The sequence below is a fragment of the Bubalus kerabau genome, chromosome X (assembly GCF_029407905.1).
Source record: "Bubalus kerabau isolate K-KA32 ecotype Philippines breed swamp buffalo chromosome X, PCC_UOA_SB_1v2, whole genome shotgun sequence".
In the NCBI taxonomy this organism is placed as follows: domain Eukaryota; kingdom Metazoa; phylum Chordata; class Mammalia; order Artiodactyla; family Bovidae; genus Bubalus; species Bubalus kerabau.
Genome location: NC_073647.1, coordinates 5,666,867 through 5,681,499, shown reverse-complemented (window position 1 = coordinate 5,681,499; position 14,633 = coordinate 5,666,867). Strand labels below are relative to the sequence as shown.

The following is a 14,633-nucleotide window of genomic DNA, read 5'->3' as shown; positions in this document are numbered from 1 at the left end:
GTATGTCAGAGTCACTGACGATCTCTTTTTTTTTTTTTTTTTTTGGTATTACATGACAAAATTCAACTACCCTGAACAAAGCCTCTTTTGACACACTCTATATTAACTGACCTGTAATGGTGTGTTAGTTGTAGCAGCAGGAATGGATTCCTATTTTTAAGATCAGAAAAGTTTAAATTAGTCTTCCAGCTCTAACCTGCTGCCTTCACAGTCCCAAGGTGTTTGTTAACAGGATCCCTGGGGCAGTTTCACAGCCTGCTGGCTGGAATTAGGAGATTCATTTGTTGGGACCCCACTGACACTCAACTATATAAATAGTCCCCATTGAGCTGTTCAGTGGAAGTTCTTCCCAGACCAGGCTTTTTCCTAGTTGCCTCCAATTGACTGACCACCACCCCCACCCCTAGCCGAAGACCCCACATAAGGAGACATGTCTCTCCAGTCTTCTAGGAATATTTGGAGCTGGTGATGGCACCCGTTTCCAATTTTGAGATGAGTGAAAACCTCACTCACACCAGACACATCCTATTAAGAGAGCCTGACAGAACAGCCTGCTGTCTTCTATACTTTCAGATATATGTGTCTGCTGGCCTGGGCTTCTTACGTAATTCCGTGAACAGTTGCCTAACCTCCGGAAGACCTGTCTTTAGCCTGGTGTCACTCTGGTCCCATGGTGATGATGGGGGCGGGGGTGGGTGAAGGGCGAAAGTCAGGGTAAAAGCATTTCTTCTGGAGAGACGGTGGTTGGATCTAATAGAGTCACCTATTGAGAATTTTCTTTGGCTGCCCTTAAATAAGTTAAGAAAGAGTACTGGTGTTTCAGGGGATCCCTACCAGCCCACCCTCCCACCTTCCCCTCCCCACTCCTCCTAATCTCCTTTGACCTCTAACTCTTCATTATTTGCATCAATTCATTATATTTGATTTCTCCCCAAGCTCACTCCATCTTCATCAGCTCTTACTGTTTTACAGTTAACTCTGCTGTTTGCTGCATGCTGCATGATACCCAGGGCCCTGGTAAGCTTTATTAACTCTAAATAGAACTGGCAGTGGCTTCTAGAACACATATCCCCAAGTCTCACCCCCTGCCCAACACACACACCTAATATCAAAGAAGCTGCCTCATTGTTCTAGCTGGGTTTCTCTTGTGACTTATAATATTAAGAAATAGTCTAGTTTGATTCCAAGTGTACATGTGCAATATTTGCCTTCCTGATTATAAGTGGGGTATTTTCCGACTTTTCTACCTAGCCTAGGTGGAACCTGTGATAGGTATTTGAGGTTTCCATTTTAGCCACTTTTTTTTTCTTAAGGAGACTTCATCATTACTTTCATAATGAACTAAACTGTAGTGATGAGGGGAACTGTTGGGTTCATAAGCCTTGTCCTGCAATGTCACGGTCAGCTTTGAGCCCCAGGTTTGGGAAGGTTTCAAGTCAATGGAAACTTGTTTCTCTGTTTCCCTCTGGTGGCTGTTTCTTATCTGAGGGGTTCAAATTTTCTAATTTCATTTGGCTATGTAATCTCCCAAAACCATAATAAAAGGGGAAGAAAGGGAAGAGTTAGATACTATAGAGAATTCCTTATACTCTTATCTACAAGCACCAACTTCATGAACACCTCTGTTAAGGAGATAAGCAGGTAAGATGCATTCCTGAGGGCTAGGTGTTATGTCAACAGGAGTAAATAAAGCAGCCCCTGGCATCACATAGTTTATAGGTTGATTACAGCAGTGATTAAGCTTCCATCTATTTTACTAGACTTAGGTAGTGAGTGGGGAGGAACACAAATATTTTCAATCTAACATAATTAGGTGTATTACCATTTAAAACTTTACCATAGAAATTTTCAAACAGGAACAAAAGAAGAGAGAGGATAATACAATGGAGCCCCATGTACCCAACCCCCAGCCCCCAAACAACTGTCAACATAAGTCAGTCCTGTCTCATTTATTGCCCCCAAATTGGCTGGATTATTGTAAAGCAAAACGCATCTCATTTCATCTGTCACTACTTCAGCATGGATCTCCAAGAGCTAATGACTCTTAAAAAACCACAATGCCACCATTATCACACCTCCAAATTTAACAATTCATTCACATAAAATTTCTAGCCAGGGTTCAGAATACCCTGGTTGTCTCATAAATGCCTTTTACATTTGTTTTGTTTGGATCGGGGAATATAAAATATTGAGAAGACTTCTCCACACTCACCATGGAGTTTATGATTTAAATGGAGAACCTGCTGTTAGTCACCAAAATAATTGCTGCAGCTACTGCACCGGGGACTTTGGGCAGCTGGCAAAACATCCTACTTTCAAGCAAATCCTGAAGAGGAAGTCCATAGAGGCTTCTGAAACATAAGGCCTATGAAATTGGGCCAAAGGAAACAACCCTAAAAGAACAATGAAATGATTTCTTGTCTGGCTTAAAGGCAAGACTTGGAGCCCTGTGCATTGACTTGAATGAAACCTAGGAAGACACAGTTCTGGAGTGTATGTCCATGGCTGCAGTCCTAGTGCCCAGCAGAGTGGCTGATGCTCGGTTCACGTGTATTTCCTCGGTTCCCCTATTTTCAAGGAGGAAAATAGGAAAGATGCATCCTGCTCAGCTAGCTTTCAGTTCATGAAACCCAGATTAACGTGGTTTGACCCAGTTTGGTTCAGCTTTCCCCGAGTAAATCATTGGTAGTGGCCATTACTAAAATGAATTCTTTCAAAACTATAATTAAAGCCACACTTAACGAGCAAGAGTCAATTGGCAAACAGTGGGAACAGCCAACCCCGACCCTAAGCAGGTTGGCTTTTTCTGGCATGCTTCTCCCCAGCAGACCACAAGAGCAGTTCCAAACCAAATAGAGATTGTTGTCTGTAGCCATCTGTATTTGTAACAAAACACTTCCTCTGTGACCCACACACAGTTGTAGGTACTCTGGCAGGGGGACAGAGTATGATGTATGGACAGTTCACCTAGCAAAATATTTCAGCCTTCCCAGGCTGCCCAGGACATAAGCCCTTGCAGTGTTCTATAGGTTTCTTTTCCCCTGGGAAGTAGACAAGGAAGAACAAGAGAGCTGAGCTTTCATAGGACCTTTTAATACTATTCAAAGTGTTTTTCCTCACGCTATCTTATTTTCACATTACGACAGTCCTGTGAGGCAGAGGAGGAAGGTGCTGATCTTCATTTCACAAGATGAACAAATGGAGGCATGGGGTTAAGGGACTTACCGAGGCTGACACAGGGAGTTATTGGCAGAACTGGAATGAGAACGCAAAACTAGTTGTGGTATAAACTGCCATCCTCATGCGTGTGTGTGTGTGTGTGTGTGTGTGTGTGTGTTTGTATTCACTCTGAGGAAGCGACTGTACAGATAGACTCAGCTTATGCTTTTAACTATCCCTCCCCAATATCTTTAATGAGAGAAATGTGTTCAGGTAAAAAAAATAAAACGAGGGGCTTGGATCCACAGGCAAGGAGTTCTCAGGGACATTGTGGTGTGAAGGAGAGTCACAATCAAGCAACCCAGGGATTCGGGCTCTGCTCCTGTAGGTTGTGACTCTTTGTGACCTTGGGCAAGTCAGTTGGCCTCGCAGTGTTTCTCAGCATCCTCATAAGTCAGATGGGGACCAATACAACTTGTCCCCATTTATGTCACAAGGGTGAAGTTTGAACGGGAGAAAGTTCAAAGTGCAGAGTGAACACAAACCAGTAATGGATTTCCATTGTTCAGGTTTCCAGGTGACTGTGGTTAGACCCTGGTGCAGAGGCCAGTCACCACCCCCAGATACTTCTCAGACAGATCTTGCCCCGGGGGACCAGTTAGTGGACTGGGGCTCTTCGAAGGTGAAACCTCTACCCCCTTGGCATTCGCTGTGGGGTGAGGCCATCACTGGTTGAGAGCCTGGCACTCTGTGCTGTGACCTGAGCCACTTGGAGATCTGCTGAAGGTGTTCCTGTACAAGGTGTCTGGGTTGGGAGCACTAGTCAGGACCTAGTCATTAAGAAGAGAGAAAAAGGATTCTTGTGGCTCTTGATTATTTTACTAGCCGATGCCATGACAGTCGCCACTCAGAGGTGTGTGGGGGTGAATGAGAGAGAAAGCATGTTCCCAGAAGCCAATGCAATAAGACCTTAAGACCATCTAACATAGCTATATTCTAATTTATCCATCAGTCATCATGACAATTCTAACCTTTGTTTTGTTTTTTACATTAATCCATCCATTCATTAACCCAACTTCTCTTTTCATTTTCAGTTTGGGTTTCCTGTAGACGCCCTTTTCCTGCGCAACAGAGCTGGGCCTCCCTTTCTCTAATTCCCCCTTAACACGTCTGTGGGGCACACAACCCGTGCCCCCCCCCCTTTCTTCCTGCCAAGGTTTATAGAAGCCTGAGAGTCTGAGGACCGAGTCTGGCCTCTGGGCAAGAAGCCAGCAGTCACGTGGTTTAAAGCTGCATCCTGCATCCCAGAGCCCCTCCCAGCGCCCCCAGCCGGCCACTCCCCACCCCATCTTTGACTGTAACATGTGCAGGAGCTCTGCCTGCTCTACGGCACCACCAGCTTCCCTGTTCCAACTCCGAATGCTGTTTGTTCCCCCGAGGTATTTGCATCCAGCCTGGCTGGGTGAGCACCAGTCAGCAGGGATTTCCCCCTTAGTCTTCAGTCACTTGGCTTCCCCAACCACCACTAAGCCCCTGACAGGAACCACAGCCTCTCCTCAGAGGGTTCCAGAAGGAGATCCTTCGGTCAGCCCAGCCCTTTCCAGTTTTGATTCACTCAAAAGTGACTGCACTCAGGCTCTGTTAAGAATCTGGAATGAGTTTATTTGCACCCAGCCCTTCCCAGACAACACAACTGCTGAAGAAAATAGCATAAATGTCCCTCTCTGTAATTCTAAGTACCCTACAGATGCAGGAGGGAAAATAAACCTGAATATTAGTACCAGCATAGTGTCTTATGGAATTGTTATGAGGTGTCTCGCATCTCCTCTGTAATTTCCCTGAGGATGCCACACCATCCTAACAAGGCAGGGTCAATAGCAGGTGTAAGCATCCTGTGTCGTAAACTGCCAGACTGAGTGGTTCAAGAATCAGTGTTTTAGTTTGGCTTTGAGGAGTCTTCCAGTCTATTTATTTGGTGAATTTGATGATGATGAGTTTCAATCTGTATTTTGCATGTGTCTCCTAATAAGAAGAGGAGGTGAGACTGTCAGTCGGAGAAGAGAAAAGAGATGTTGTACCTTGGAAGGTCCCTAACTTTGCCTCTAAGGATTTGATATTTGAAAACTTCTAGCCCGGATTTGTATAATGGGGCCTCTCTGATAGTGGCTTTGGGAACCCCTTTGAAGTTGAGAGCCCTCCCTTGTCAGGGCCATGAGGCGCACTGGACTTTGGTGTTAGACCAGTGAGAAAGTGAGCACTGGCGGTGACTGGCAATGATCCGTGGCTAACACGCCGTTTCTCTGCCCTTCCTTTGCAGTAATCCATGGCTGTGTACTGAATAGTATTCCCCGCTACAGCTGGACTGGACTCCACTTAGCCTTTTAAGCCAAGGTTCCTATTGTAACTGACAGCTTTCCTTTGGGGTGCCAGGCAGCCGGGTCCCCGGCCCCTGCCATGTTCTTCCACTTCAAGCCCCACCTCTTCTTTCTATTTCTGCCTCACAGTCCCACTGGCATTGACCATGACCTTCTTTTTTATTTTTTGGTCACTTGCTTTGAAAACACACAATCGAACAAGGCTATGCCAAATTTTCAGACCTTTTTGAAGTATTGAGAATGGGGAGGGGGTGTTCTCTTTTCAATAATAGATAATAACAGGAAGCAAAAAGTAGAAACAACGGAAAGCAAACGAATGCACACACTTTATCTTTTCTTGTTGGCAAAGCAAGAGGGCAGTTTTGAGATGTATTGTTTGGTGAGTCACTGATTGGTGAGTGGCCAGAAGCAAGTATGAAGGTGATGCTGCCAAAGCAGAAGCTAGTTTCTTGAGAAAATCCAAGTCACACAGTGGAGCATTTTAGGAGATCCTATGCTTGGAGATTTAAAAGCCAAAAAAAAAAAAAACTTGGATCCTCAGCTTGGCTCAGGGAGATGCTAAGTTAAGGCTGTCAAGTCTCCATGGGAAAGGCTTCTTATTTGCAGCCTTATTTGACCAGTTTCACAGCTGCTTCCCAAGAATCCCAAACTTAAACAACTAACGGTCTCCATCCCCTCCCCCCCAGTAATTATTTGCATCACAAATAGGAGGTCCCCTCATTTAAATTTATTTACAGATTAACTACTTGAGGTTTGAGTGGTTCTGAAAACTTCAAAAGGTATTAGAGCCACCCAGCCTTTGAGAGACCTTCAGAGACTGGGCAGGAATTTTGTATGAAAGGAGACATTTGGGTCCAGAAGACAGGTAGGACCCACTTTTTGTAAGAGGAAATCGAGGCGCAGAGAAATGAAGGGACTTTGCCAGAGGTCCCAGGGCTGTTTCGTGGCAAAAGTCAGGCTAAATTCAGTGTCTTCTGAGACCCGATACTTTTCACAAATGGATTCAATCTGTTCATGTTCATTCCTGGAGACAAGTCTTTTGATGTTCAGGAGAAAATGAATAGTTAGCATTAGAGTGCCTTTGAGGTTTTTATCCCATAGAAAAATATTCGAGGATGGGGTGGGCAGGGATGGGCAAAGCAGAGGACTCTAGTCCCACCGCTGAACTGAGTGCTTCTGCTGACGATAAGAGTCATGGACACCTGTTAGCTGCTCAGCTTTCCTTGGAGTCTGGAATGAGGCTTGTGAGTGCGGAAGTTTAACAGGTGCCAGAGATGACCCTTGTCATCAAGGAAGTTTGGTAAACAAAAATCTAACTTGTGCGTGAACATGAGACCTTTATAAAGTCAACCAAGGCTATGTAAAATAATTAAAATGCTTATTTTATCGGGTAGCTTGTCTCACTGTAAACAGAAAGATTTTTTTCCTTCTTCAGTGAAAAGATTTTTTACTGGGTATAATTGTTACTATTAAAAAAAATTACCCTAATACTCTGTTTACTTCTGATGAAACAAAACCAGTCATTAGAAATGGTCTCTGTCCCGCCCCACCCCTACCCTAGACTGAAATGGTTTTCCTGAAAAATCCCCACATGTACACACACACACACGCCTCATTTCTCTTAAGCCAAGAAGTTTGCTTTTCCTAGATGCAGGATAGATCACTTTTGGTTTAGTTTATGTTTTTTTTTGTTTGTTTGTTTTAATCATTTGGCATTCACATGTGGCTGTCAATATGCGCTTTTTTTTTTATTATTAAAACAAGAAGCTTGAAACTGGTGTGTGGTGTTCTTAAAACCTTCTCAGCAGATTTTCCAGTGGTGATGGCCCATCGTGACCCATTTCTCACCTGTCTTCTCCATGTATAATCTGTGCTACTTCACACTGCCCACCTCCCTGACCCTGTCTTACTTTGAATGTCCTTTTTCTTTGGCTAATTTCATGTTTTCTTTCTCTTTCCCTCTCCAGCTTTTTTTAATCTTGTCTTCAGCAGCTGCACTAAGTCTAAAGGAGAAGACTACCATTATAGAAGAGTTAGGGTTTCCATATTGTCTCAAACCAGAAACCAACCAATTCCCTCTCCCTCCAAATTGTGTGCTCACGCGCGTACACACACACACTCTCTCTCTCAACAAGTGTTCATGTGTCCAGGCAAGAAGCTCTCTCCCAACTTACATGGTATTTTAAATGGAAGTGTCTTGTCCTAACCTAACAAGGCAGGAAAAGCTCCGTCCGAGCTGGAGAATGGACCCAATGTAACCTCAGAGAGACAACTGCAGGATGACTCACCCAAGTGTAAGTGACTGAGGCAGGAGACCTCAGCTGTGGGTGTGGAAGTACTGTTCACAAGTTTTTCATTTGAGTTTTCTGTTTTTCCTTTTAAACACCATTTCTCTGGTTCAATGGGTTGATTGTCTACAGCCACTATTAAACATTTCTGAATATGGACAAGAAAGTCAAGCAACATTCATATCTTCTTCAGCATTCACAGACCTTCTGCAGACCCCCTCAGCAAGTGGGGCGAGTCGATCTACTAACATTCAGGTGGAGAAAGGAAAGGAGAGATGGGGGAGTTTAAGCTTAGTGAGAGCAAAATTACTCCATTCAGCCTTCCAAGGCAGTTGGGGTTTTGAGAGAGGTTTCTGCTCAATGTGGGACCTGGAGGGAGAGCTTTGATGTTGATAAATCTGCCCCAAATTCATTGGTTTAACTTGGATCAAAATACCATGTGAGTGTGCTCATCCCCATATAGCCCTACGACCATTACCATTCCATTGTCCCGTGTCTCTTGAGAGAGCCTCTTTGCATGTTTTCCAAAATCTGTGTTCATTCTTCCTTTCTTCTCCTTTGTTCTTTTTGCTCAGAGATGTGACCAGTCACTGCCCCTCTGGGGCTTTCATTCACCAGGAGAAACATCCCAAAACCAGCACTGTTTAGCTTGATACCTTTATAATGTCCATGTCAATTTTCAATAAAATTCAAAGAAATGCTCAGTAGCTGTGTGATTATTAGGTGATGCCTTAGGAGGAGTTTGCCTTAGGAGGAGTGGGTGGCTTCCTTTCAAGGGGGTGATTTGAGGGGCTCAGGGAGACACCATCAGCCCATTTGCAACCTTCCTGGGTGGGCTACTGTGACCACACCCCTCATCTGGGTTTGAAATTTCCACGGGCTTGCGGGGCGGGGCGGGGGGGGAGTCCTTTACTTTTTCTTCATTAGCATGGATTTCACTGATCCGTTGAGTTCATCTAGGATAATAGATGGAGAAAGTGGAGTGCCAGATACTATAGAATAAGAATAAGAGTCGGTTGAGTTTTAATTCCAGAAGGAAAAGGACTGTGCTGCATGGCTTCTCTTATTATTACTGTGATGTGAACATCCTGAAAATTCATGGGCATGACTCCAAAAGCCTTCTATAAATAGGGTCTACTAGAGAGGGAAGCTTCCTTGTCCCTCCCAGCATTCAAGTGGGCAAGAGGGACAGTGGTCAGTTTTCATAATTCTGGCCGCAATCGTGGTGGAATTTCCTTTTCCTCGCCTTCATTTCCCAAATAGCCAGATGCTGGAGACCAGAAGGTGGTCGGTACCCTCTCTGTACCAAGCCCTTGGAGACCTCTGAAGGGAAGGGGTACCAGGGAAAATGACGCTGGCCTGCATCTGTGCAACTCGCACACTAGAGAGCAGCCGAGCGGGACAACAATCGCCCATGACGTCACTGAGCCCCCGGCCTCCTGGAGGTGTGGAAAAATACCGGTTCTGGAGCCAGACAGACTTGCTAGCTGTGTGTGTTTGGGGGCAAGTTGTGGTCAAAAACCTCCCTGTAAAGAATATCAGCAACTCCCTTGCAGCAATGATTGCAACGGTTTTGTGAGCTACTGTAAACTAAGGAGGTGGGTGTTCACTAAAGGAAATTCCTATTAAGGATGGAGTTTCCCCTTTACTAGAAGTATCTTAGGTTCTTCCAATCCATGGTTTCTCACCCTCAGCACTATTGTCTTTTGAGACCAGATAATTCTTTGTTGCGGAGGCCGACGTGTGCATTGTAGCATCCCTACCCACTAGATGTCAGTAGCACACTATACTACCCCATCCCCAGTTCTGACAAACAAAACTGTCTCCAGATAATGCCAAACGTCCCCTGGAGGGCAAAATTGCCCCAAATTGAGAACCATTGCTCTGGGCCACGGGTCAGCAAACTTTTCCTGTAAAGGGCCAGCAGGCAAATATTTTAGGCTTCACAGGCCACATGGTGTCAGAAACTATTTTACTGCTCAGTACAGACCAAAACCAGCCATTGATAATACATAAAAGGATGAACGTGACTGTGCACTAATAAAACTGCATTTATGGACACTGAAATTTGAAATTCATGTGTGGGTTTCATTTTCACATGTCCTGACTTATTATTATTTATATTTCTTCCAACCATTTAAAATGTAAAGACCATTCTTAGCATGCTGCTGCTGCTGCTGCGTCGCTTCAGTCACGTCCGACTCTGTGCGACCCCATAGACGGCAGCCCACCAGGCTCCCCCGTCCCTGGGATTCTCCAGGCAAGAGCACTGGAGTGGGTTGCCATTTCCTTCTCCAATGCATGAAAGTGAAAAGTGAAAGTGAAGTCGCTCAGTCGTGTCCGACTCTTCGAGACCCCATGGACTGTAGCCCACCAGGCTCCTCCGTCCATGGGAGGGTCATATAAACACAGGGAGTGTGACTGGATTTGGCCTGTGGGCCACCGTTTGTCGACCCCACTTCTAATGCATTTTGGTGCTTGTTTAACACATCATAGGTGGCGCTAGTGGTAAAGAATCTGCCTGCCAAAGCAGGAGACACAGGTTCGATCTCTGGATTGGGAAGATCCCCTGGAGTAGGAAATGGCAAGCCATTCTAGTATTCTTGCCTTGAAAATTCCATGGACAGAGAAGACTGGTGGGCTACAGTCCATGGAGTCACAGAGTCAGACACGACTGAGCATGCATAGATGAATGCATCACAAAGCCTAAAGGTCTTAGAAGTGACTGGCTGGTCAAAAGAAATCAGAAATGAAGACAAATGGCTGATATTTTAATGCAAGTTGGTGGGGAAATGGGCTTGGTTAACTAAAATTTGTATATCATTTTGCTAGAGCATAGATGGGGGCAAGGGTCTGCTGGGGTGCTGAGAGCCAGTTCCTAGGGACTTACTGAGCAGTGAGAACGCCAACTGCTTTTAGGGACAGAACCAGGCTTCTAATACCTTCAAAATGGCTAAGCAACCTGGGCTCCAGTTGTGAGCAACTGAAGTTAAGCAGTGTCCTTTTGTGTTTGAAAAGCCCCCACTCAGCTGAGTCCCCTTAATGTTCATCTGAAACTATCACAACATTGTTAATCGGCTATACCCCAATACAAAATTAAAAGTTAAAAAAATCCTGCCATTGAGCTTCAGGCCTATCTTCTCCTTGAAGACTTTCTTGACCCCATCCACCTGTTTTGATCTCTTCTTCCTTTTCAAAAACCTCCTGGCTGAAATTGTTTAATCTTCTCTGCTTCTCATTTGAGAGACTTCATTCTTCAAGAGATGTTAAGCTTCCTTAGGGTAGAAACATCATTTACAGCTCCCCAGCGGGCCCAGGAAAGTGCCGGACACACAATAAAGAGCGATTAAGAGGTAGCTAGATGGCGATTCTTCACCAATTTAGGGAGCTATTGCACTTTTGAAACAATTTACTTTTGAGATTAAATAATAATAGTGCAAAGTACACTCACATACTCTTGACCCAGATGTACTAACTGATAATATTTTGCCCCATTTGCTTTATCATTTACATTGAGGTGCCCCCTTCCCCCTCCCCTGGAACCAAATAGATAGAGAAAGATACATAACATTTTTTCTGAACCATTTGAAGATAATTTACAGGTATTCTGGCCTTTACTCCTAAATATTGCAAAGGGTATTTCCTAGCAATAAGGATACTCTCTTACATAGCCACAGTTACCAACTTCAGTAAATTTAACCTTGTTATACTACTTTAACCTGTTCAATAGTATGTGTGTGTGCTCAGTCACTTCAGTTGTGTCCAACTCTGTGACCTCGTGGACTGTAACTTGCCAGGCTTCTCTGTCCATGAGATTCTCCAGGCAAGAATGCTGAAGTGGGTTGCCATGCCCTCCTTCAGGGGATCTTCCCTACCCAGGGATGGAACCGAGGATCCTGTGACTCCTGCATTGCAGATGGATTCTTTACCCACTGAGCCACCTGGGAAGCCCATTGAATAGTATACTTTATGCCAATTTTTCCTGCCATATAAGATTGGCTCTAGAATCATGCACTGTGTCGTGTTACTTTGTTGTCCTTTCATCTGAAACAGCCTTTTTTTGTCTTTCATGATACTGATATTTTTGAAGTGCCATTTTTAAAAAAAGATTGTTGTCATTTTGGGTCAAGGTGTTGCCCAATTTCTCCACTATATAATTATTGTTTTTCCTCTTCTTTGCTACTAATAAACAATCTGTGAGGAGAAAACTGTAAGTCCATGCAAAATCTTCCTCATCAAAAAATTCCCCCTAGATTTAGCATCTACTGGTAATTCTTACCTGAACCAATGATGATTTTCTGACTCCAGCATTCCCTTCATATTTACCAGTCAGCACATGGTATGCTATCATAAGCAAAGGCCCTCCCCTTTCCCTCATTATTTATCTACTTGGTCTCACTGTAGACTTATGGCTTCCTATTTTTTCAATGGCTCATTACTGTCCTTAATAATTTGGGTGCTCAAATTACCAGGCTTTGGCCAGCTCCTAGCTATTGCTTTTAGTCCATTAGTGACCATTCCTCAAGAGGATATTGCAGTGCGGAATACTCTGGTCAAGAAATTTTGGTGATCTGATTTCTGGGATAATTTATGAGGCTGGTGCTGAGCCAGGTTCCAGGTTTCCCTCTTTTCTTTACTCACTGGCTTCCCCACAGGAAAGGGAAGGGAAGGAAGCTCAGAGCTTACAGACTATGTGTGTATGAGTGTGTGTGTGTTTATGTTTCACGTAAAAACATGGCGGGAGCCTGTGTTAGAGCAGAGAAAGATGATGGAGGGGAGGAGGACAGGTGATTACATGAGGTTTCTGGATTGTTTTAGGATGGCAGTGGTTGCCATTATCAGACTTCCCTCCTGCATTTCTCTTCAACCTTTATTCAGATAATTTACTTCTGCTTAGGGGTTTCAATTCCTGCTTAGTGAGAAAACATTTGGGATGTGTGAGAAGGGATGGACTGAGCTAGGCTGGCTGAAGGATTTTTTGATCAGAAGGATTACCAAAGAAAGAAGTTCCTGGAGAATCATGGGAATTTTTGTTTTGCTTGCTAGAGATGAAACTGCTTATTCCATAGCAAGATTTATAAATGCACTCCAGCTATGGCTGTTCCAGAGCAAATGGCCTCTAATATCAATTTTATCACCTTTCACTCTGTAATCCAAATTCAAAAGCCAGGTTGGAATTATTTGTTCCTATATGATGGAAGAATTTTCATCCAATCTGAGAGGAAGGCATTTTTCTTTTCTCAACTCCTTTTCTAGGAAAGATGTGTATTGATTGCAATGCTGATTCTGATGAAAGTTGGCAGCTTAGGTGGAAATTAATCTAACTTAAAACCAGCTTAAAATGTAGGCCCTAAGAAAATGAGTTTCACAAGTTTGAGACAACAGGAAGAGCCTTCATTCATTCAGTCATTCATTTAATTCAACAAATATCTATGGAGTTCCTGCAGGAGCCAAATGTAGTTGCTAAAAGCAAGACAGATGAGTTCCTTGCTCTCATGGCACTGTTACAGGGGGTGAGGAGGAGTCAAAAATTTTTTGAAGTTCAAAAGGTGGTACATACTGTGAAGAATTAAAAAAAAAAAACAGGGCAATATAATGGCAAATGAGTGGGGAGCACTGGATGAGAAGTCAGGTGACCTAGATTCTGATCTCAGCTTTGCCAGAACCCACCTCTACAGACTTCAGTTATCACTCTACCTCTCTGGCCTTATTTTTCTCACTCATACAATAATGATTTGAATTTATGATCTCAAAGCTTCCTTTCTAGTATCACTTTCTTTGATTTCATGGTTCAAAGACTGTCATTACTTCAATAAACATGAGTACCTACCACAGAGTCAAAGACAGCACTCCCTGTGTAATGGGAGAGACAGGCATGAAAATAAATCATTATTAAAGTGAAAAATGCTGTGATCTTCTGCTCTTGTCAGTCCAAAACAGCCCTACATATAAATATGTCACATAATGATAAATACATCCTAAAACAGTTAAATTTATTAAGAGGTCAGGAAGCAACAGTTAGAACTGGACATGGAACAACAGACTGGTTCCAAATAGGAAAAGGAGTACGTCAAGGCTGTATATTGTCACCCTGCTTATTTAACTTATATGCAGAGTACATCATGAGAAATGCTGGGCTGGAAGAAGCACAAGCTGGAATCAAGATTGCTGGGAGAAATATCAATAACCTCAGATATGCAGATGACACCACCCTTATGGCAGAAAGTGAAGAACTAAAGAGCCTCTTGATAAAAGTGAAAGAGGAGAGTGAAAAAGTTGGCTTAAAGCTCAACATTCAGAAAACGAAGATCATGGCATCTGGTCCCATCACTTCATGGGAAATAGATGGGGAAACAGTGGAAACAGTGTCAGACTTTATTTTGGGGGGCTCCAAAATCACTGCAGATGGTGACTGTGGCCATGAAATTAAAAGACACTTACTCCTTGGAAGGAAAGTTATGACCAACCTAGATAGCATATTCAAAAGCAGAGACATTACTTTGCCAACAAAGGTCCGTCTAGTCAAGGCTATGGTTTTTCCTGTGGTCATGTATAGATGTGAGAGTTGGACTGTGAAGAAGGCTGAGCGCCAAAGAATTGATGCTTTTGAACTGTGGTACTGGAGAAGACTCTTGAGAGTTCCTTGAACTGCAAGGAGATCCAACCAGTCCATTCTGAAGATCAGCCCTGGGATTTCTTTGGAAGGAATGATGCTAAAGCTGAAACTCCAGTACTTTGGCCACGTCATGCAAAGAGTTGACTCATTGGAAAAGACTCTGATGCTGGGAGGGATTGGGGGCAAGAGGAGAAG

General features: G+C 43.8%; 1 protein-coding gene across 4 annotated transcripts in view; it reads left to right on the top strand.

Annotated features, from left to right (window-relative positions):
* Nucleotides 1-8,519, top strand: part of SEPTIN6 (septin 6) — a 75,109-nt gene extending 66,590 nt beyond the window's left edge. The window contains exons 10-11 of one of the 4 annotated variants that reach the window (XM_055564381.1): nt 973-1,017; nt 4,254-5,470. In XM_055564381.1, coding sequence (XP_055420356.1) covers nt 973-976 — 4 coding nt within the window. In that variant the 3' untranslated portion in view covers nt 977-1,017; nt 4,254-5,470. The other 3 variants (XM_055564379.1, XM_055564377.1, XM_055564378.1) reach the window with 3 other exon arrangements.
* The last annotated feature ends 6,114 nt before the right edge of the window (nt 8,520-14,633 follow it).